General features: G+C 39.9%; 1 protein-coding gene across 2 annotated transcripts in view; it reads right to left on the reverse strand.

Moving 5' to 3' along the window:
- Nucleotides 1-25356, reverse strand: part of SLC10A7 (solute carrier family 10, member 7) — a 169099-nt gene that overhangs the window by 142746 nt on the left and 997 nt on the right. For both annotated transcript variants that reach the window (XM_004685308.2, XM_012726953.1), the window contains exons 2-4: nucleotides 21354-21436; nucleotides 16701-16837; nucleotides 15408-15483 (exon numbers count right to left, since the gene is read on the reverse strand). In XM_004685308.2, the coding sequence (XP_004685365.1) occupies nucleotides 15408-15483; nucleotides 16701-16837; nucleotides 21354-21436 (296 nt within the window). The remainder of the gene's footprint in view (nucleotides 1-15407; nucleotides 15484-16700; nucleotides 16838-21353; nucleotides 21437-25356) is intronic.

Here is a 25356-nt window from a genome sequence, read left to right on the forward strand (position 1 = left end):
GCCATATTGGGAGTGTCTCGTTACTCTGAAAGGACTTGCAGAAAGGAAGCCGTTCACTGAGCTTAGAGTATTTATGGTACAATGGTCATGAATGACTCGACTTGTGTAAAGATAGGAAACCAGATAAAGGCACTACTCGGTGATAGTCAATAGAATCGTTCCCACGGTGGGGCCAGCAACAGAGCGAGTGAAAGCTGAGCTCATCCTTTGTCACTGAAATCACAACAAACTCTGCCCTGAAAAAAGAATACCATTGCTTCCCTAGTTTGTTGTGTATGAAGCCAGTTTTATCCTGACTTCAATACTTAAGTCTAGCAACAAAGAAATAAATCAATTAATCCTTCAAACTGCTCCCAGGAGCTACATTTTCCTCTAGGAGTTAAACAGCAGCCTTAGCCGCCACACCAAGAATATGAAATCCCTGCACTGTACCCTACTACAAGTCTATCTGCAATTCGATTTAAAGACACTTTTATAGTTTTTATGCCAAGTTTATATGCGTAGATGTTAAACAATGTGCTGATAGCACTCAGAAGTGCTCGCGCTGGCTAATCATCCTCCTGATCACCACGGTTTATGATTAGATGACAAAGAAGGCAAGACGAAGACTTCCACTCGATTTCGTTGTTTCGTACTGATGTTGAAAAGAACCACAAGCCGTGGCAAAGCTAGCCAGAATCGTTGATCATTTTAATACTCTCATCTAGGGACTAAGACCTCAAAAGTTAGAATTAGATTTTTACACATCACCTACAATAAATACAGCGAAAAGCTTTTAGAGGCTTTAGGATTAAGACAAACCTGAAATGGCAAATGTATTCATATTTCCCAGGTTTGTATATATCTAAACTATGTACAGCTACCTAGACAGCAAACAGGTAATGGATAGCATGACTTTTTAATTAGCAAGTCATTATAATAACAATGTGAAAAGAAAGAGGTCAGCAATTTATAGTTCAGCTTTCCCACCACTTGGGAGTTATTCTGACTTCATTTTAAGACCAGGAAGCTCTGATCCAAATCCCTACTTTACTTAAAATCCCAGTGTTTTAAAAGTAATGGTGGAGGTTTTAAAAACATCGTTCCCCACATGTAAAATATGTAGTTCCTAACTATTCATTTGGCATTTTAACTTAGAACCATAACGCCCACTTACTTATTTCACCATAAATGACTACACGCTGGAGAGCAGATCTATTCTGGGTAAGAATAACAAATGAGAGATTTCAGCCCAACACAAGAGACCCTTTTCATCTCTCTTTTTTTGGTATGCACGCTTCCCAAAAGTACACAAAAGAATATCTATCCAAAAGAGAAATATACGCCTAAAATTTAAAGTTACTCAACAAAAGGGTTAATTAGAGAAACAAATTTTCTCAGACTGTTAATAATGGGAATGACACACACTATCTGCCCATAAGTCATTCTCAGGTATCTTTGATCTTCAGCCCCTCGTGCTTTGAGTAGCCTACCGTAGCCTGGCCTCCGGGACTCACTCAGAACCAGACATCTGGCTACTTTGTTGTTTTAGACTAATCTCCTCCCAGGAGAGCTCAAGAAATGACACCAGGCAAGGAGGGTCCTGGCAAGGGAAAAAACATTACAGTATTAGCAGATTTTCTTTTTGAGTGGACGAGAGTATCAAAATTGTCTTCGAATTTCTACAGGGGTCTTAGGAGTGCTTCTGTTCTGTGGTTTTACTCTGGCGTGATTTAAATAGGATGTATATATTCTATCTTGAAGGCCCATCAATCATCTTTAACAATTCACTGAATGTTAATCATCGAATACTGCAATGTGTAGAAGAAAGTTGTGGAGAAAAATACAAATCAGATTAATTCTTCACCCATCTGTTAGGGTTGGGTGCTGGCTGATAAAACAAAGATTTTTATTGTCAGTCGAAAGATTACACCAAAATTGTGGGATAATGTCTACAATTTGCAAAAGACAGTGCAAGACTCTCGTGATGTCAAACTCTCTGTTCAGTTTTCTTGTTTTGCCTGGGATTTTGGGAAAAAATTTAAGCTACCAATCTACTAGCTTTTATTAAAGTGTACTTCTCTCAAATGTTTCTCTGAGGAATCCAAGTGGAGGGAGCAAGAAGCAATGGAAGCCTTAAAACAGTTAAGTCCAGGACAAAATGCTATTTTTGAAGTGACAGAGATCATCAGTATTTTCCCTAAGGCAACAAATAATCATCGACATCAACCTTTAGAAGGATTATTGTTCAATTCCCACAGTCTATACATTCTGAGAAAGAAAAAATAATGTACCATTTGTTACACAAATAGAATATAAGTCAAATGGGATAACTGCTTAATCTATGAAGTTTACTATTTCATCCTCAAATCCCATGTTATCTATTTCTAATACATTCAGATAATCTATGAAATCAAATACCACATTAATGTCACATTTCTGTTTTTATACAAGACAATAGAAAATAGCAGATTACTTAGATACCTACTATGCTCATCTCATATCTACCTTTAAAAGAAAGTCCTTGTTCCATGTTTCAATGATTTTTGTAATATTAAAGACACATACTGTAAAGTGACTTCTTCCCTACAATTCCAGCATCATATTTTATCATAACACTCTCTGCTCTTAACATCCATTATAATTTCCACTACAGATGAAAACTGTCAGAATATGAATGTAAGAAAGACAATTTTAGGCAATAATCATTCATTTATGATTAAATAATATCCCAAGTACAGCAAACGAATTATGTCAGAGTGAAATACGCCAGTCACTAAAAGACAAATATGATTCTACTGAGATGAGTTTTCTAGAATAGTCAAATTCATAGAGAACGAAAATTAAATACTTAGTTGTTAGGGGAGAGGAGAGGGAGGACTATGGAATTAACATTTGCTGGTTCTTGAATTTTACTTTGTGAAGATAAAAAAGTTCAGAGAAAGATGGCAATGATGATTGCACAATAATCAAATGTACTTAATGCCGTTGAGTTGTCTACTTCAAAATAACTAAACTGGAAAATTTTATGGTATTTACATTTTATCACAATTTATAAAAAAATTATATTAGAAACATAATAACATGAATAGTCAAAGATAATAAAAATTCAGTGATCTTTTCTTTGTAATGTCTCTCCTTGACCAGAGAAGCATGTTTATCAGAATCATAAGTAATCCCTTTAATTTATAGTCTTATCATCCTCATTCAAGAACAGAAAAAAAAAAAAATGTTAGCACAAAATCAGTCCCAGAACATATTAATAAAATGGACTCCAGAAAGAGTATTTCCAAAAATTTCCCTAGATACTTAGAGATTAGATTAGGAGATTGGAATATTGCTGCTAAGTAACAAAACTATTAATATTAATCTTCATTTCCAGAAGAATCAAAAGAGGTAGAAATTTTAAAACAACCAATGAGATAGATTTTACCATACTGTACTCTATTAAGTTATAATAGACCCAAAAGTAATTCAGCTCTTCAAGTGCCTTCTAAATATCATCTTAGCTTGAATTATATTCTGTGTAGTTTCAACATTAAGTATATTTTATTTTATTCTACTATTTAAAAAGCATATATTTATATCTCTTCCTTTTTATTGTCCAGCTACATCTACCTTTCATTCTTTAAAAACTGAACTACTGGCCCTCCCTGGTGGCGCAGCGGGTTAAAGCACAGCACTAAGAAGCTAGAGCCACTTCAGCATGAGTTCAAACCCCACCAGCCCCAGAGGTGACCCACATGGTGTGGCAGACCTCTCCTGACCTCCCTTTAGCAGTGTGCTTCATCAATTGGCCTGTTCTGATCCCCATTCTGTCTCTGGTGAAGCCTCTCACCGCCCCTACACCTCTGGCCTGTACCGCAGTTCTGTATGCACAAATTAAAAAAAAAAAAAAAAAAAAACTTGACTACTTCTTCATCATAAATGCCTCATGTCTCTAACTGCTAGGTTGTGGCTTATCGTTAGATGTGGGAATATATGTTTTTCTCATCTATTAATTAATTGATTATGATACATGACTCAAGCGGAACCAATCAGATCCCTTCTCCCCCATGCACTCACAGGAGGTTGTAAAACCAGAGAGTTTGTCATACTCATGTGTTCAAACATGAGACAGACAAGCAGAGAAAGCTAGAAATGGGTCAAAGCAACCACTTTTCTCACCAGCAACTGGGTGGGGGATTCTGATGCAATAGATATAAACACTAGAGACATGTTTCTAAACTCAGGCCCATTATTAACTTACTGAGTTCATTGGGATAAACTAGATAAGATTTCTGACCTTTAAAATTCTCTACCTGTAAAATGTAGGGTTGGTTGAAGGGACATAAATATTTTAAACAGATAAAGAGAGAGAATGTATGAGTCTCTTCCTGTTAATCTGTGGGTTGTCATTCCTCTAATAAAGTCTATTTCTAAGTTACCCTACATGATGCTGTCAACTTGTCCAAACATTCATTCATGGTAGATGGCAACGATAAGAAACTTACTCTGCAGCCAGAAGTTAAACCCAGTGATGAGGAGACTTTCTTTCCCTCATTGAGGCCAGAGGAGGAGTTATGGGGGAAACCAGATTCTCAGTGTAAGCTGAAAGGAAGCTCTCTCGGAACTGCCTGCTGAATTCAACGCTGAAATCCAAGTGGATCATTGGAATGGAAGACAGGGCTTATGGGAAAGCATCTCTTACAAGTTCTGAATCAAGCCTTTAGTTGTTGCAATTTTATTATGAATTTTATGTATAAAAGCAGTCATAATATAGTAAGTAAACATCATATTCACATGAGTGATATTGTCAGCATTTGCTCAGTAGACTATCCCTCACCTTCTACTAATGTGGCCTTTGGAAGACTTCATATAGCACATCACATAGGTGAGCTTAGTCATTCAACAAAATGGCAGCAAATGGCATATATCTGTTGCCAGGAAACAGTTTATACAGACTAACAAATGGTGAGGATTCAGATGAGAGAGGCTTCCTGAACCGGCGACTGGGCCAGCATTATGAACACCAGCGTCCTACCATCAGACCCATTCTCTTGGGTCTTCCAACCAGCTTATCATCTTAATCCATCGTGGAGGCCTATTTTAAAAATGTGCTAACCAGAAAACCTACGCTTTCCCCAGTACCCACCGGTCTGACTCAAGTTCAAGGAGTCTCTCCAAACCCTCATTATTTACCCTCTGGCTCCTTCAGAATCAGCCACTGTCAACGTCCTGCCAGTTTCTCCCATTTCATCACCAACCTCTTGTGGGTAGGCGGATTCCCTCTGTACTCTAGCTCCTCAGTACCCTGTAAACTGCAAGTACTGAATAATTTGTTTTAATAGTACCTTGATGTTCACCTCTCACCTTTAATGCAGGGACAACACAAGATCTTGCTATTCTGTCTTATAGCTGATTTTTCTTGTTTTATTGTCTTGCTTGACCTATTGTTCCATGGGATGAGGGTGTCCTGGAGAAGGAACCCACACTTCCCAGCTGTGTGACCTCGTGGCTCCTCAGCCGAGTACACAAATCAGGAGAAGATAATACCAGCAGTCTCATCTACTTCATGTTTGGTAAACTGAAAAGGAGATACTCTGGTAAAGCATTTTGTAAGACAGGCAAAACAATCTGACATATATTTGTCACAACAGGAGGTGACCTAAGGTAGGATCCATATATATGACCAATGTATGTGTGTATATTTATATTCCACACAAACTAAAACTTGCATAGAGAAACCACTATTTAAATAAGAAAATGAAATTCCTTATTATTCATTCAAAAAATAGCTATCAAGCACCTACTAATATCTTCTGATAGCACAATCATTTTTCTCACATATTTACTTGACTAGCTAGCATAAGATCATCCAAATTTAAAAAGTTGTGGGGGGACAGACTAAAATCCCAACTTAGCTACTAAAAATATCTGTGTGTGTTTTTCATCACTTAATAATAGGTCTCTAACATGCGAGTCAACCCTATAGTCTTTTATTTCCTTCCAGATCAGATCAACTGAATATAAGTCTTTTATTTCCTTCCAAGCATCAGAAATATTCCAGTTTCTTCTAGGCACCAAGCCAGCACTTCTGGAGTTTGCCACCATGTGAACAGCTATGGCTGCTGATGCTTACACAAGGCAAGAGAGGTGTGAGTAGCTGAGAGAAGCAAGAATATGATAAGGGACAGCTGATTCCATAATTTCTAGAGAAGCTTATTTAACATAAGACTAAGTAAAACTGGCTGTGAAATAGGGTCTTACTAAGACCAGCGTAAATCAAGATATGGATGCCACTAGATTCAAAGAAATTCCTTCAGAAGTATTAACTTCGTCAAACACGAGGCCCTGGCATATGGCAAATGCTGCAGTTGACACAGAGATGTGAATAAGAAATAGAGGTGCCCCCAAGGAAAGAAGGCAAAGAATTAAGACAAACAAACCTTAATCCTGACAAAGAACTGTGGTTACCAGCATGGAACAGGCCTGGAGTGGGAGGGATGGGAAGGGCTGCAATTGGGTGGCGCAGGGTGGCAGCTGAAACTCTGGTGGGGGATGTGGTGTGGCACAGGCCCTCATCCGGGTGTGTCGCTGTGCTCCTGAAACAAGTGTGTAAACCAATGTTTCTCAAAATAAAACGTCTTTTAAAGACATCTCCCTACCAACTCAAGAAAGCCTCAGTGAGACACGCTGATGTTTGCAGGTTTTTTTGTTCCCTGTGCCTGACCAGTAAGACAGGGCCCTGGCCGAGAGATGGCAAAGCTTCCTGAAGGGAGGGCTCTGGTCAAGTGGAAGATCAACACCTACACAGCTCCACAGAGATCGTTTTTTTCACCTCATTACTGGCCTTTCCATCTACTGCCAGGATAACCTTTATTTTTCTCATGTAAGTATTTCAGACAGGGAAGTCGTGTGCAGCGGGAACACCATCTGCCTGCTTCCAGTTAACCTATGTGAGAGAGGCAGTAAGGGAGGTTGGCAACATTGCCACTGAAAGCAGAGCCCTGGGCTGGCCTCCTGCCTGTGCCTCTATTACCTCCATAGGCAATAGCCGAGCTAGCAACCATCCCCGGTCTCCGGGACATCAGCCAGCAGGAGGCAGAATTGCTGCAGTCACTAGTAGCAGATGCTATGGACACCCTTGAAGGAAGAAGATACGATAAAGAACGTGTGTGGGATATAATCCAAAAGATTGGACAAATTGAAGACTTTCTCTAGAGCATAATTTCTTAGAAACCAAAAAACTGAGAACTGCTGGAAAGCATAAAACAAAAATGAAGCGGCTTCAAATGGTGCAACAAAGCTAGTCACTGGGGAACAGGCACTGCCACAAGACAGCCCAGAGAGCAGAAGAAGGGGATCTCCCTGCGTGACCCCACCAGCTGGTAACAAAGACCCACCCCCAAAGGAAAGAGACTGCACCCCTGTCTTCAAGATGTTCTTTACTTCATTAATCTCAACTGGCAGCAATAAATGTTCTCAGGAAATTGGAAAAGAAAAAAAAAAACCTATGTGAGTTTCTTAATCCCTGCTCGCCTCAGTTTGCTCATCTATAGTATGGGGGTAAATAGTATCCTTCCTGAAAGGTTGATACAGGAATGCATATAAGCAAAGCACTGCCGGCGACGACACAGGACATGCCCCCGGAAGCAGTGATGACACAGGGCATGCCCCCGGAAGCAGTCTTCTGTTTGGATGGCAAGAGCTTCCCAAACATGTGCGGCAGGGCCCAAACAGGTGAGCAGAGTCCTGACGCGCTCAGGGGAGCAACTCGGTAGTTGCTCCAGGCCATGCAGCCGCGGGCACTGTGCGTCCTGAACGGTGCCCTCACCAGCAAGGGCAGAAAAATGCCGCAAGAGGCTTTGCAAGACCTGAGGGGCTCCACCCAACAAATACAAGACTGCTGCCACTACAAGCAGGCGCTTAACTTCATGAATTTCTTTCCTCTGTCTATGCGGGTCATCAACTCATAACGAATTGGGCCAGACGTTGTGAGATGAGAAACTATATCTACTCTAGAAAGACCTCTGCTCTTTCTACCCTACTTTGTTCTGAGGGAGACATCAATGGTAGACATCATTGCAATGAGACTTCTTCATGCTCAGCACAACTCTGCTGGGGCCATTTTAGGGCCAACGGGAAACTGGAGTCATCTCTAGATTCTCTCGTCCTCCTTTGCCCCTTTTATTACAGATATCCAGTAAAGGGATGCAAAGTTTTCTTGTAAAGAGTGATGTAAAATTTTTGCAGAGCCAAATACACGCACCAATGCATCTGATCAAGGGTGAGTGTCACCACAGAGGCACAAAATGTATTCTCCTGTGGGTGGAAGAAAAGATGAATTCTGACCGGGCCCAGGCAAAGGCCTGCTGAGAGGGAAATGGAACTTCACTGAGAAGCAGGGCTTCACTTGGCAGGAGGTGAGCGAGGAGGCAGGCTTTGTCGCTGGAGGAGACAGGTCAAGCGAGCTGATCACAAGCAGGGCAGGAAATGCTTCCATTTCTATTTGTAGGTTGTGTTTTAAAACAACAAAACTGAAAGCCAGCGGTCAGCGAGCCCCTACAAGTGGAACCTGCTGGCACTAGGTTAGGACACTGCGTGGCTCCACACCATACATTCAGGCCACTGGTTTGGATCTAAGAGCTTTTGGTCACAAATAATCGGCCTGCAAAGCCTCACTGCACCTGTAAGCAGGATGCTCTCATTAAGTACTGAGAAGATGCAACCCAATGTCTTCCTTCACAATACAACTGAAGTTGAAAAGGCCGTTTCCAAAGTTTGTAGTGACTCAGGAAAGCTGAAGCCCGATTCCCTGTGTCGGACAGATGCTGAACACCTTTATAGGAAAAACACACGTTTAATGTAGTCCTTGGTAATGAAGCATAAAGTTCCATGAGGAGAGTAAGTTGAGAAAGCATGAAGATCTACAATAAGTGCATGAAGCCAACCACAATTCATCTAGAATCACAGTTCAAAATGACCAACTACTCCTCTCATTGACCTAGGTCTTTTTGGGGTTTTTTTCCCCAAAGTGTTTTCATCTGAAACAACCCTGCCCACATACAATTGATTGAAAAGCAGAAAAAGAAACCCCCCAAGATTATAGAGATAGTTAGGGCTGAAGCCAAGGGAAGAAGCTAAGTCATCTTAGATTAAATTTATTGAAAATAAGTTTCTATTTTCAGCAATAACTTCAAAATTATGCACGGCTGCACTGGTAACTGGCAGAGAAGCAATGTAAGAAAAATCACAGAACCTAAAAAGCACACATGCCCACATTTGGAAATAAAAGGTAAAAAGCAGCAAATTCTCTAAAATAAGACATACCAGATGAAGTGGCAAATCGCACATAAAGCCAGCATTGCTTAAATACTTCTCCCCAAGGTCAGGGGAGGTCTCAATGTCAGAGGCAGAGTTGGACCCAAAGGTGAGGACCAAATGACTTTAAGTATAAAGAGAAGATGGAATCCGGAAACAGGAATCCAGATACAGCAAACAGAGGTTTTAAAACAAGGCCCCTGAAGGGGAAATGAGCCAGACAAGGGATAAAGGAGCGAGGAATAAGAATAAAGGGGTGTAGGAAGAGAATGGGAGAGAAGAGTGTTAGAGACGCAAAAGGAAGTGGCCCAGGTGTGAGAACCTACAGTTAGGTAGAACAGAAAACAGGAACAGAGAAGCAGTTCCTGAATTAGAAACGGAAGACAATTTGAAAGACACTGATGGGGCTAAATGAGAATTCTAAGTCACACACAAAACTGTGGGATAGAATCTAGGCATGTTTCAAACGAGTTTTACAGCAGCTTAAAAGCATCAACTCTTGCTAGTGCTAAGCAGGCTAACCCCACCCAGAAGGGGAGACTGAAGTTAAAGAGTACAGATGGGAGAAGAGGAGGAACGCGAAGTCTTTTTGTGGCTACTGCTGTTAACTTCATTTCTCTCAGCCGTCAAAGAGGAAAAACTATTACCATTTCCCAGAGAGCATAGGGGCTGGGAAAAGGTGCAGCTGACAGCTGGCAAGAGGGTGCCACACCTGCGCCGTTTTCGGGTAGGAGACACCATCAAACCCTCTGCCCCAAAGGCAGGGACCAACCCCATTTAACAGAAGAGAAAGGCAAGGCCCAGGCAGGGGAGGGGTTGCTCACTGGGGGAGACAGTGACTGACAGGCCAGATTTCCTTCTCACTGAGGCAGCTCTCTGCTGATTAGATCTACTCCAAATGCCTTTATAAATGTTTCAAGGAATCTTATCTTCATGCATTGGATTAGCCAGATGAACTCCCCACTGATAATGCAAAATAACCCTGAAATGTTTCATGCCTCCCTGATAAGTCAGAAATTGAACTCTCTGTCTCCGTTTGGGCTGTGATGATCTTGATCTTTCACCTCCAGCACACGCCTTCTCATAGCTCTGGTTTTAACGCTAGTAATGAGGGCTTCATTTACTTTCCAAGCAGACAGAAACCCTTTTTTAAATACACTCAGGCTGCCATGACCTCCATCTAGGACTTAAAGAGTTCACCACATGCAATAATTTTCTGTGCTCAGGAGACACTCTTAAATTTTCTTCGTGGAGATTTGGACAGTAACCTCATTGATGAATTAAACACTCACGTACTTTTAACTTGTTACCTTTCTACTACATCTGAAATCAAAACGTCGTTCAAAGGTATTTGGAAACAAACCCTTGAAATGTGCAGAAACTGAGGCCACCGGGGCAGGAAGAGGAAAGATGGGAGGAACAAGGTGGGACCGGGCCTAGTGGCTACCATGGTCCACATGGGCACTTGGGTGCTGGGCACAGTGTGGTAACAGACATTTGAACCTATACCACTAAAACATACACAGTGTTGTAACCCAACATTACCTCAATTAAAAAAAGAATTTGGAATCCTGTAGGACTCTGAAGTCCTCGATCCTAGTAATTGACATACGATTAAAATGCCAGCTCATGTGTTCAGTAGTAAGAACAGCTCACCTTAGCCTGGTGGAGGCAGGAGGCAGCTGTGTAGACACCTGCAGGAGGCAGCTGTGTAGACACCTGCAGGAGGCATGCAATCCCAACCCCACACTGAAGCTGGGTGGGGCTAATCTCATTTGGGGGGGGGAGCCTTCTGGTTTTTGGCCCCACCAATAAGTAGAGGACTAGTCATTTCACTCTATTGTGTCTGTGGTTACAAGATTTATGACAAAGGGTTTGAATGGTGGAATGTGCACCCTGAATACAAGCTTCTCCAAAGCAGACACCAGATTTCTTCTTCCTTTTTTGTTCCTCCTGGTAGAAGACAGGGCCCATGTGAAGCAGGTGCTTAACTCTGGACTGAGCAGGTGTATTTCTCAAGCTGGGTGGTACACTCAGCAGTGTTCATCATTCTGCTTTAAATGCACACACACACAAATAGGTGTACCTTACACACCTTTTGTAGGTAGGGTAGATTTCACCACTTTGAAAAGGAGACTCCTGGAGCCCATCTACCACACGGTCTAATCCAGCAGGTCTAGAGGAAAAATAGAATGCCTGTTTCCTCTCATCAGCCTAAGTCATGCAATTGCAGTTCATCTCCGGATTTCACTTTGAGAAACACAAGGACCGACAAGCAAACGCACATGCCTGCAGCCAGTGCTCAGCAGCTGGGGGGTAAAGGGTCCTCACTTCGTGGCTGCAGTGACCCAGTTTTGCCTTAAGCCAGACAGCACAGAGTGTAGTATAAAATATTACTCTCATATATGACAGGCAAATCCCCTACACCCATACTGACAATTATCTATTATTATTCTTAAAGCCTTTTTTTTCCCTCAAGATATTTGAAAACAGAAATCCTTGTAATGACTGGACTCTCATAATTTTACAAAGTTATACAAAGTTGGGAACTCTACTTGGGAATGAAGATCTCATATTTATAGCATTCTTGGAGACAATAACTTCTAGATGAATCCTTCCCTTCCTAAAGAGAAAACATCAAGGTAAAAGAAAGCAGCATATCTTTTCCCAAACACCACCTTCCTTGTTTTGCTATTAAACACCAGTATAAATGAGAGAAGTAAAATATCTCTATAACAAGAGAGTGAAACTACAAAACTCTTTCCAAACATAGAGAAATAATTTTCTAGTTTCTCAAAAAAGAAGCTTTTGTTAACCTGATTTAAACTCAATAATTCTTTTCACAAGTCCTGTCAATTTTAAAACTTTTGGAAGATTTGGGGTAAAATAGTAATTTTTTTTTAGCCATCGGACTTCATATTTGGAACAAAAATAAATGAAGTAAGCAAGGAATTAGAGTTTATTCTGTCTCTCAGAAAACATTCTGACCTACCATTTTGTAACTGGCAATGAAATTAGTGTTCACCAATTCTTGTTACCGTACCTATTATTTTAGAAAGAAACAAAAATACTCTCTACCACTATCCCCACCAATCAGACCATATCAACAACATCTCTATAGTCTTGTAGTTTTGAAAAGTTGCATTTAAAATTCTGGAATGCATAAACAGCAATTACATAAAGATCCTAACCATGATTCCAGTATTTAAATGAAAATAATTTAAAATTTAAAAGCCATAAAACAAGACTGTCAGTTAGCTATAACCTGAAATATCTTAACACCTAAAGGATAGCCCCACATCATTATATTATACATAGAATTCCTTCTGCTGTAAAAACAGTATCAATTCTAGTTGACTCACTGACACAAAAACCACCGAATTTATAAAAGCAGAAATCATTTTTTAACTTGAACAAAACATAATGAGGATATTTCTCACCAAAGAACAAGTTGTCAATTTAAAAGCATTCAACAACTCTTTCCATTCCATGACAATCTTCTCCTAGCCAACAGTTTTTCCCAAATGCATTTAAAATGATAGGTATATAAATTAATGGGAAAAAATTCCTCCTAAATCATACAACTTCGCAAAATAAAAATCAAACCTTTTGCATGACACTCATATTTGATACATTCCCCAAATCACTAAATAGAAACATGTACACAATCACGCATCCTCTTGAATGCAGACGAGCATATACTAGACACATGAAGACATGTTAACGTTGTGTAGATAAGCACATGATGGCGTAAACTAAATGTGAAGAAGCATAATAACACGAAGCCTACAAGGAACAAAAGGCTTTCTGTGTGTCATAAACACCGCAAAGCGGGTTTTGAAGGACAGGGGAGCATGGCACAGTACCCAGTAATCTTCCTACATGAGAGTACCAAGCCACTAAGCGCAAGGCAAGCAGACGAGCACAATGTCGCATCAAAACCTCGCCTAATGGCACCCGACAGTGAACTTGGCTTTTGCACCTTCTTGTTTATGTGCACCAGTAAATTCACTTCACATCCTTAAGTTAAATTGTTTTTGAATATATTACACAAGACATTAATCTCCCCTTACATTTATTTCAACAAATCCATGACCTTATAACGTTGTTTTAGCAAAACACTCAACTTCAAATGATCTAGTCTCTTTACTTGCAGGTCATTTTCTTTCAATATCTGGCATGAATATAAAATAGTCTGTTCATTTCACATCAGAATTTACTAACTGGACTTTGCCAGCTTTGTATCTGAAGCTCAATTTTCAGTATATAAGAATAGCTAGTATCTTACCACCCAGCACTACAGAAATGCTTGATAATGGTTATGTTGTACAACATATAAAGAAACATTTAAAGAACCAGACTGATGACTTAACAAAACAAAGGAGTTATTCATAAATTCAACATTCTTAATGAGCAACATTAATGTAAAAAAATTAAATGTCTACTGGGGAATGAACATGTAAATACATTACACCAGAATCTAATATTATATGTTAATATCAAGAAATTGGGTGAACTTTGAACTTACACCAAAAGTCCTGTTTGTGAACAAACAGGATTTTGAAAGTTAGAAACTCTTAGGGAGTCTGATTAGAAAGAAATGACACTTTTTAGCTAATTAACACTGTTCTCAAATATACCAAAAGAGACTTCTCAATTGTTTCAAGGCAATAGAAAGACAAGCAGGCACTAGTCCAAGACTCTCTAGCTCACCTATTTTGCGGCCACTGTAAGGCATAACGTCATGCTGGTTAAATCCATCCATCCGTCTATTCCACTCCTACACCAGGAGGCTAACTGTAGAGGGCAACTGTATTTTTTCCTCTCATCTCAAGATTAATAGCACTTACCCCATCATCACTCTCAATGATGATGAAAATTTTAAAAATCATCAGAGGAAGATTTCCAAGAATATCCCTCTGCACGATTCGTATCCACACACCTTGCCTCCTCAACTATAACGGTGAATAAAAGGGTCCAAACTCCTGCTGAAGCCCGCACAACCCAACACCATTCTCTCCCACTTGATGAAGAGAGTAGCGCAGCATTTCCTTCCATCAACAGCTACCTCCCTGCTGGACAGATACACCATGATGGAAACACACTGTCGTTCCTATATTTAAAAAGTCGATTCCTCCCCCAGTACAGCCCCATTTCCCTTAACCTTTACATCAAAGAGGGTCTCAAAACAATGAGCTATGCCTCCTATGTAATTCCTCTTCCCATTTTTTCTTGATTCCATTGCCAACAAGCTTTTGCCCCTACATTTCACCATAACCATTCTGGTCAAGGGTGCCGATGACTTCCATGTAGCTTAATTCAATGGTCAGATTCAGAATTCACATAGACTACTTACATAAGTTATACTTAACCTCCTCACTCTATAGTGCTTTTTCTGAATATAGAAATGTAAATGGAATAAGAATACAGAATAATAAGAATATAAATAGAAAAGGAAGAACAAGATATTACAAAGCAAGTCCCTTAGTACAAAATGATTAAGTTCTCACAACCAAGAAGCGTCTACGAGTAGCTTCTAAGATAATCAATTTTTTATTTCAACATACAAACACTCTTTCTTGCCACAAGTCCTTACAGCAGCTGGTTCTTGAACTTTCAACTAAAAGTCAGGACTCATTTATCCTTTTTATATCATCTTCACTTACCATAACAATTGTAATGATCCTTTTCCCTTAAATGTTAAGGGAAATTTTTAAGTACTAAAGACGACCACAGCATATAGCTTAGTGGAGTAGTCTCTCTCTTGGGCTCCCTGTCTTCTATTGCCCAACTTCCCACTGAGGCAGAAAACTCACCCATTCTGTTGCACTCACTTCCCTTGCTCTCCTCTTTGAATTTCTAAATTCCACACATCACTACCAATTTTAGTATCTTCCTGATGCTTGAACACATTCTCTTCTTCAATTAAGTTGCTATGGTTATGTGTTTTCTGTGACATGACTCCTTCTTTATAAAGTAATAGGTAGAACATTAATATGGAATATAATATAAATGTAATATGCTATATAACCTTAGAATATATGTAGTAGATGATGGAATATATTGACATATAAATAAAACCTCAGCACCACTTCTGCTTAAACGCAATGAGCCCTGTGACTCACCTCATTTCCACCAACTGCCTTGGTTAGAATCACAGCAGAAGACACAGGAGGAGGCATGCAGCCGACTGTCTGCAACCTGAAGAAAATGCAATTGCAATTATCAGTGTTCTGCAATTACACACAGTTTTTGCTACCTTCTGCCTAAGTTGCACGGAGCAAGTGAAAACAAGTAAGGTGCCCTGCAGCCTCAGACGACACCACAGAGGCACCCTGGCTCTGGCAGAGGCTGCAGGTGTGAGGAGTCTATGTTTTCGTTATGATCTCTAGGCTCCGGTGGTTGTATTTTTTCAGTTACTTAAGCTCTTACACAATTAAAAGCAGTCAGGTTACAACAAGTATGGTCATGATGGCCAAGTCAGAGAATCACCTCTGGACTCCTGGCTCCGGATTTTAGCTCTTAGGCCATAATGCTAGCATATGGTCAGTTTAAGCCACTTCGAATACGCTTTAAAGATCATTAAAGCCTTTTAATAATCATGGCAATATATTTAATGGAAAAAAGAACCTAATAAAATTCGATCATGAATTTAACTCGCCTACCAGACATAAAACAGAATAATAAGTGAAAAGGGAAATGCTTGCTCCCTATAAACCTCTTCTTTCCTGTCTATTTTAATAGCACATGTTATACTCAGCAGCTGCTGTATACACTGAGTAAGACACAGGATGCAAAAGGTCAAAGTCCTCATTCTTGGCCTACACGATGCCTGTATGCGGCTGTGGCACTCTAGGTCTTTCCACACTTCTCCCATCATTCTCCTTAAAATCCCCAGAAAACTGGGCCCTCCCTGGTGGTGCAGCGGGTTAAAGCACTGCACTAAGAAGCTTAAGCCATTTCCGAATGAGTTCGATTCCAGCCTGCCCAGGAGGAGATCCACATGGCAAAGCAGACCTCTCTTGACCCGCCCGCTGCTCCCTTCAGCAGTGTACTTTGTCGATCTGCCTGTTCTGCTCCCCACTCTGTCCCTGGTGTATCCTCTCACCCTCCGCATCTCTGGCCTGTACCCCAGTTCTATATGAATAAATAAATAAATCTTTTTTTAAAAAATCCCCAGAAAACTGTCCCTCTTAGAACCTTAAACTCGGGCACGAGGTGCTTTAAGATTCCGTTGTAAAATTCCTTAATGAACCTCCTTGATGAAACACAATTACTGTAAAGAATAATAAAGTTAAAAATGCTTTTATTGCTTTCAAGAGCTCATACCTGAACCCTTTTATATATAGTTGCCACAAAAACAATAACACTAGAGAGTCCTCATTAAAAAGTGGAGCCTTCAAAACATTTAAACATACCCTTTTAAAAGCCATTCATTGATGGGTGTGATTGATAAAAGCTGAAGAAAAAGCCATATTGCTGCTGGGAAGAATGCCAGTGTAAAGATCTGAATAAACAGATGCAGTTTTACATGCACCAAAGCACTGGTCAGCTCCTGCAAAAATGAAGGACACAAAATAGTGGTGTAAGAAAGCCATTTATGACGAGAAACTAGTACCGAAACATTTCATGAATCAGGCTATTTCAAATTGACATGTAATTAACATGTGACACTTTAATCGCTTCAGGTATAAAACATAATGATTCCACATTTGGATACATTGCAAATGATCACCACAAGAAGTCTAGTTAACATTCATTCATTTGGACATTTCATCACTAAATCTTGTACCTTTAAGACTTGAGCATCACAGCATCATCGATAACATTAAAATCTGGAAACAAGTTACCTGCCCCCAAGTGGGAGAATAACTAACTTGAGGTGTAATCAGCATGTCATGAGTTATTATAAATCATGTTAAAATTGTGTTGACAAGGACTTGGAAACACAGGCTCCCTCCCCTACTTTACAGTAGAAGGGTACAGTGACCTGGCTATGGAGAAAACCTGGCAACTCACCCTTCTCTCAACAACCACTTCCTGCTCACCTAGCACCACTGCAGAGATCTGGCAGACGGGTCACAACTTTCATGGACTCCTCGTCTGACTCCGCAGTTCCACCTCCAGGAACAGCTCTTACATGCGGAGTCCAGTGTGGGAAGTGGCCAGTTCTGAGGTTACCTTTGCAGCGCTTTTCGTAAATACAAAGCCTTGCCAATGCCCTAAATGTCCCCCACTAGGAGACTAGTGAACTATAGCAGGACACATTCATAAACCGGCATAATTTTAGCATACAAAAAAAAAAAAAAAAAACAGGCAGCCCTTTCTACTTGCCATGAAACAATCTCTAGGCAATGTTTTCTGTGGCAAACAGTATAAAATACTGCAGATGAAAGGGGAATACACATCTGTATGTTTTGTGTAGAATATTTCCAGAAAAATCCATAGAAACTGTTAACATTGATTCTCTCCAGAGGAAACAAGATATCTTGAGTCGGGAGAGGGGAGGAAAGAAGGCTTCATATCATACATACTTTTGTATCTTTTCATTTATACTCATTAACTTAAAATGTAAACTACATACATACATGAAGAAAAATTAAATTATATGAAAAAGTCTTATCTCCAATATCACATGAAAAATAAGATTATATGTGACTATGTGTACTGTGTATCCATATACATACATGTACACAAACATATTTTATATTTTAAATGTTCTATACATAAAACATGTTTTTTAAAAAGCCTAAAAAACAGATTTTAACAGTAGCTATTTTTTAGTCTTTCTAACCTTTCTACAATGGATAAAAAAGCACTTCTATAATCAGAAAAACTTGCAAAAGCATAAAATGCAGTTTAAAAATACTAACCCACCAGACACATGACAATGGAAAGCAATTGGCATTGTGTCAGAACAATGGAACAGTAAAGAAGGCAGCAAGAATGGTCACAAAGACCTTCACCTTGGGTTATGAGTACTCTGAACAGCAGAAAATAATAGGCGTGAAATGCCCCTAAGAAAGATTTTCAAAATAATCACAAAAACTGAGTGTTACGTACTTTCCCTGTCTAATTCATACAACCAGAAAGATAAAATAAGTTAACACTAGGAAAGGAAAAGCAAGCAAACATGGTAAAATCCCAAATCGAATTGTTCCAGATAGATCCACGTAGAAGTCAGGGCCCATGTCCTCAAGTAAATGCCATCATGAATAACTGAAGAGTTGGTTCTGCATGACATTTTGTTTATTCACATGTAATATGGGTCAAATTCCATTAAAATAAGCTTAAGGAGACACTCCACAGACTGATTACACCACATTCTCACCGACAGAACGCAGAATTGCGTAAAAGCAGGTGCTCTGACTGGGATGCAGAAGTATTTTCATCACACACCAATTTCCCTTCTAACCCTTACTTGACCTTTATTTGATTCACTTTCTGAGCATCAGTCTCATAGCTCTGGGCTGAAAACAAGCAGCAAACCCAAAGTTTGGAATTTGCTATGTTTATATTGTTTATAAGGATGTGTATGTTTAGGATTCACATCATTATATATTTGCTAATGGAACTTTAAAATATCTGTTTAGAAAAATAAAGACAAACCTGCATAAACTTCCATAATCAGGAGCCTATTCCAGACCCATGACCCTGCTCATCTTTTTTCTATTCCAGCACCAACCACAATACCTGTAACTAGAGGACTTGACAGGTACTTGTTTATATGAGACTGGTTTGCCTCAGCCGCAAAAGTGACAAATTCTCTGAAACTATAGGTATGAATTAACTACTAAGTTAACACTAGGAAAGGATGAGAAGCAAACATGATAAAATTCCAAATCGAATCGCTCCAGATAATTCCAGATATGTTTCAAACATGATCTTACGTCACTTAATTAAAGTTTCAGAAATCAATTCAACATATATTTCAAAAACTAGCAATCATTAGTCATAAAACTAAAGAATTAGTATGAAATCTTTTTGACATGAAGCATGAACATGATTTTTTTAATCATTTTACTAAGCTAGAGAAACAAATCTTAGAATACACATCATTTATGTCAGTACATGAATTATACTATAGGATATTCAGTATAAATTAAATTTAAGGGACCAATACAAACTTTACTTTGTTTTCAAATACATTTAAGTCACTAGTAACCTTCTGTTTCATATGTGCAAAAAATGTACCATGCTAGCCCTATATGATTTAATAGTACTCCCTCACTGCATTTAAGATTACTGACTTCAACACAAAGGACAATAAACTGCTACCACCTAACGGAACGATTATTTGGTTAGCCAGGAAATTAGCAGAATTCCGAAATGTATGACATTACACAATGATGTAATCTAGGGCCTCTTAAGTTAAGTGAATCTTGAAAATGACTTAATGTCTGTTAGTTTGAAAAGGGCCTTTGATGGAGGAAACGCTTTGATCGCTCCTTAGATACCGAGATAGAGCACAGGATCAAGGCATCTCATCATTAGATCCAAATTAGTTGGATGGCTCTGAACGTTTCCTAGGTGCTGACAGAAGAATCTGATCCCTAGGGAAATCTACGATAGTCTCCCTTCTTCAGTTCCTGCATCCCACAAAGTTGGATCCTTTATAGAACAGCATTAAGCAGGAAGCTAAGGAGGGGAGAAACAAGTCTTGGCAAGATTTCCTAAGGCGTAAGTCATAGCAATAGCCTCTGAGCTCAGGGTACGTGGAATTAGAGCAGCATCTCAAGTAGAAGACTTGGCAATCAGTGACTATTTAGAGCTCTTGAAATACAATTTATCAGTCATAAACAATACACTGGGATCTAATCTATATCAAAAATGCCCCAACAAAAAGATAACTACTGGGCCCTCCCTGGTGGTGCAATAGGTTAAAGCGCAGCACTATAAAGCTGGCCACAGCTGCTTCAGCAGGAGTTCATAAGTTCGATCCCCAGCCAGGGAGGTGACCCACATGGCGAGGCAGACCTCTCCTGACCCGCCCGCTGCTCCCCTCAGCAGTGTACTTCATCAGTCTGCCTGTTATGCTCCCTGTCTCTGGTGAATCCTCTCACTGTCCTGCACCTCTGGCCTGTACCCCAGTTCTGTATGCATAAATAAATAAATCTTAAAAAAAAAGATAACTATGGAATATACAATTTTAGTGAGACCTTTTTCTGTTTTTTGAAATCAGGATTATAAAAGGAATCAACTAAATTTGATCTTCATTCAAATCATACTTCAAATTAAAAAACTAAATTTAAATAAAGGGACTTCATAATCCTGAAACAAAATTTTAACTTTAAGCTTCTCCCTACACCCAAAAAAATCCTTCCTAGACATACTAAAATTTCCCTAGCTACATAAAAATAAGCATCTTAGAATGACAAGACTTAGGTAATTTCTCCAGTAGTAAATGAGTATTTCTCCCCCTCCCTCATAATAATTCAAAAGGGAATCATCAATTCTACTTATTCCTCTCTTGTATGTAAAATATGTCTGGATTTCTTCTATTTTAAAAGAATCCCATGTTCAGTGAAACCTGGATTGGTATATAACATTACTTTTATGTTCTTGTGACAGTCTGTGACTTAGTCTGAAAAATACCAATATTTCTCTTAAATGAGCTACTAATATTTAAATAGATCTGCTAGCAAAGAGTAATCTTTGTTGAAAGATTCAACTGAGTTTTAAGTTATAACATCAAAAACATCACTTGAACAGCTTTTGTCCTGAGAACAACAAAAAAAAATGATCCAAGGGAGTAATGGAAACCCAACCAAACATCAGTCAGGTACATGAGTCACCCTCCGCACTAATGAAGCTATCGCTGCTACGCAAGAAAGATGCTCCAATTTAAGTGCCCTATTAAAACATATCCGTTACCTACACCCTCCAGGTCCCTACACCCAGATAGGAGGTTTCTTTAACAGCCAGTACAAAACGCAGGTCCAAGTCGTTTCCTGTTGGGTTACGCTTTCAGACTACAGCTACGCACAGCTTTACTAAAGGATTCTGCTATTGCAAAACAGCACAAATTAATTTTCTCTCCCTGTTTTTCAAGTGGCCTTTAGTGACAGTACCTCTGTTTTTAATGACAGTCCGCTGTTAAAGAATATCGTTGCCACAGCAATGTAGGAGACGGTTATTTCGGGTTTCAGTGGTCCTAAAATGAGAGAAATGAGTTTCTGTTAGATAAGAATTTCCAGTAGTTAAGCTGGTGTGCCAGCAGAGTCCACTGGGGGAAAACAACCAGCACATGAAGTCCTAGTGTGCCCTTTTCCATCGCTGTCCTGATAGGCAGCATTTGTTCTGATGCAGTCTCCATCCAGAGAAGATTTTCCAAAGGGCAAGAACTGGCCTGTCCAGTTCAGCCCTGTATCCTTAGACCGGAACAGAAATCACTCAAGAGGACAGGCTACCTCTTTCCATACAGGTCCTAATTACATCCACTCAGCAGATGTGATAGTTGCTAATACAACCATCAAAATTTCCTGAGCCAAAGGAAGAAAACCAGGAGAAATCCCCTTCTCTTTAGCAAGTGGGATTTTACTCCTAGGAAACTAGAAATGAAAGCTTGTATTCATGCACGCATTCACTCCTGCCCAGAGTAATCATTCCACGAATATTTATGAAGCACTTACTGTGTGAGTGAGATAATGCATATAGAGTCACAGAGCTCTTAATGGTATCTTGTTAAAACGGTAATTATTATTAAATTGTGCCAGGCCCTGGGTGCACTGTGGTGAGTCAAACAAGCCTGAGTCTTGCCCTCGCGAAGACCCTGTCTGGAGTGAGCTTTCATCACTCCCCTGTGTTAGTACACAGAGGACAAGAAGCGCAAACCCAGTATTTATTTATGTTTGTGGATTGTATACAACTGACTTCAACTATTAATGTGTGAACTAGAGAATTACATTTTTTTAAGAGACAGAACTCAGAGAAAAGGCCATTTTATACAGGCAGATCTGTGGTTCTCTAGGCATTTGACAATGTTTGTAGTTTTGGGGGATTTTTGGGTGTATCATCGGTTTCTAACAGAGAGAGAAGTCGGGAATTCTGCTAAACATCAAAAAGGCCCAGGATGACAAGAAAGAATTAGCCCAAAATATCAGTAGTGCCCAGGTGGGCAAACCCTGACATATGCCAACATTTTAAAATCTGGGGTCATCTCATATTTGACATCCTACTTAGCCTTCTAGTGCAGGACTGAACACAGGAATACTGCTTTCACCCTCTACCCTCCACACACACAAGTTCATGGTCATCCAGAACCTATGAGCATGACCCTCTTTGGAAATAAGGTCTTTGCACATGTAATTAAATTCAAATGGAATTTTATTAGGTTAGGGTAAACTCTAATCCTGTATCTTCTGATATCCTATAAAAATAGAATTTGGACAAAGTTATACATAGTGGAATGATGGCCATGTGAGGACAGAAGCAGGGCCTAGGACAAGAAACGCCAGGAGAACTGGTAACCACCAAGAACCAGACTCCTCCTGGAACCTTTCCTGGAAGCAACACTATGCTGACATCTTGACTTCAGACATCTAGTGTCCAGAACTGTGACAGAATAAATTTCTGTTTTTCATGCCAATGAAATATGTGGGAGCCCTGGGAAATGAATAAACCCCTTTAAGCAAAACAACAGGCCTGCGACTATGTTTCTCCATTCCTTGCAACTCTCTCTACCACACCGACAAATACCACCAAGTCCAAGCTTAGGAGAAAAACCACATATTCAGTATTTACTGAGCAACTTCTATACTTTAAACATGCGTAGTACATCTGTGACTGAAAGCAACGATGATTTCTTCACAAGTGACAAAAACTTCTTTACTATACCTGGCATTGACACAAGATACTTTGTGGAGAGGTGAGAAAAGAGAACAAAAACCTAAAAGCAAGTCCACTGACATTGCACTTCAGGGCAGTCAGAGCTGGCTAGAATTTTTTGCAAGTGGTACATTATATTTATGCTGGTGAGTGAATCTGGCTTGGCAGCTTACATTTAAAAACCGTATGAGGAAGGTGATTCAGAAGCAAATTTTAAGGCCAAGGACCTCCTCTTGTTTTGAAAGTAGACACATCCCGGGAATTTTAAATACCCTGCTTTTTAACGCTCAGATTATTTCACTTTCCTCCGACCCCATGGTTTTTGATGAGTCCTTATTCTTATTGATTGTGGCTCTGCCCACAGTGGAGATTCTAGCAGTTCTCTACAGGATAGCTGCAGGGGGCAGGGAGGGGGCTAGTCTCCCATCCATCTCCCCAGCCAGCACACCCCATGTGTTTTAGCTGCATCCTTGGGGGCAGCTAAAACACACAGAATCTTTGGCTAAAATTTACAGCACAAGGACCATTCTACAGAGTAGCCTACGCGGATGTGTTAAGCAACCACGCCTTCTCCTTGACCCTATTTCCGTTATCTCAGGAAGTGAGTGAAAGTGTTATTTGGGTCTATTTGGGAGGTTTCCTTCCACTTAAGAGGGTACACAGGTGTAAAGTTCAAGTAAACGTTCAACTAAAGAATCAAGGCTAGTCTTCCAGCCTATACTAAGGAAACCCATACAGTTGTTTAACTTTTTTGGTTAGAAAAAGTAATATTTGCCTATGACAACTCTGAAAGCAGTCACCTGACCACACGGTTGTCTAATATCAGCTCTGTTCCTGTGACCTAAATTCAGGGCATGGACTGTTGTTATATAGAGTCTTTCTTAATAATGGTTGTTCATTTTGAGCACTTTTTTTCCAAGATAAATTTCTGTGGATTTTGCAACTGGTATGAAGCAAAGAGGGGTGTCTGGCCCACAGCCCTTCTGTAAACTAGCTACTTTAATCTAGAGTGACTCACCCTGAGTCGCTCTAGACTCTAGATTAAAGACTTGATCTCAAGTCTCAGTAGCCTCAACTGTACAAGCAGTATGTTGGTTTAAAATACTTTAAAGGTCTCTTAGCTGTCTGCACATTCTATTTTGTAATTAAGCAAAGAAATGAATTCTCCTAGATGAATGACATAAGGACCAGTCCAGTGGGGAAAAGCACTTCTAAAACGCAATGCTATACCAAGACTTTCAGAAGCAGAGTCTAAGGGAACAAATAGGCTTACAGAACTCATCTCACACATGTCAACCATGGAAAATGATTTCCAATAGCTCCCCCTTCCCACCCCCCAGCATCCTGGGAATATAAAAGTACTTCACCAAACCTAGCTCCTGAAGATTTAAACCTAAATATCACGCATCCCTTGTCATTTTACCTTAACACTATGCAACGAAGAGACCTAACACCTGAAACTATAATGTGTGCAAATAAAGCTAATGGAATGTACATTCAGATCACCTAGACAGCCTCCAACTTTAATTCTTACTATCCAGGTAGCTTCAGAGCTAGAGGGCACTCACTTGACAGAATGTGACATACCAGCTCTTACAAGGGTCCCGAGAGCTTAGAGACGCAGTGCCAAAGAAGACACTGATATCTTCAGAGAGAGAAACCATGACAAATCACAGCTTTACTTTCACAGTAAATCTGAGACCAGCCCCCTCACTCTACATTATAGTGAGTTGAAAATAAGACAGAAAATACATAAACAGGAGGTTTGTACCTTCCACAATCTCTGTTGAAGTAATTCCCTGAAGCTACTTCTGAAAAGAGTTGAGGAGCGAGGGTACAAAGAACCACTACTAAGAGATGTCCTAAGAGATCAGTTCACTCACTGCCGCCTTTCTTTACCAAAAAGACACAAATAGCTTCCTGCATCTTCCTGGGTTCTTCTTAGCATTAAACAGTGCTCACTTCTGTCCTTACCTGCCCTTCTTGTATCACTGATGAATCAAAACTGTACCTAAGTCTAGACACTGACCAACAAGGTGAAAAGGACAATGAACTGAAGGCCTTCAATTAATGTTTATGTAAACTGGAACAGGTTGTCTATGGCTTGAAAGGGGGAGGAGGTGTATAAATGGTTAATATTTCCAGCCCTTTCCACCCATGCCTACCCTCACACTACAAGGCTCCCACTATTCAGAGAACTGAGTATGACTTTAGCCTGCCTACATTTCCTCGCCAAAATACACACTG

Source organism: Condylura cristata, unplaced genomic scaffold (genome assembly GCF_000260355.1).
Source record: "Condylura cristata isolate star-nosed mole 26May11 unplaced genomic scaffold, ConCri1.0 scaffold00018, whole genome shotgun sequence".
Classification (NCBI taxonomy): domain Eukaryota; kingdom Metazoa; phylum Chordata; class Mammalia; order Eulipotyphla; family Talpidae; genus Condylura; species Condylura cristata.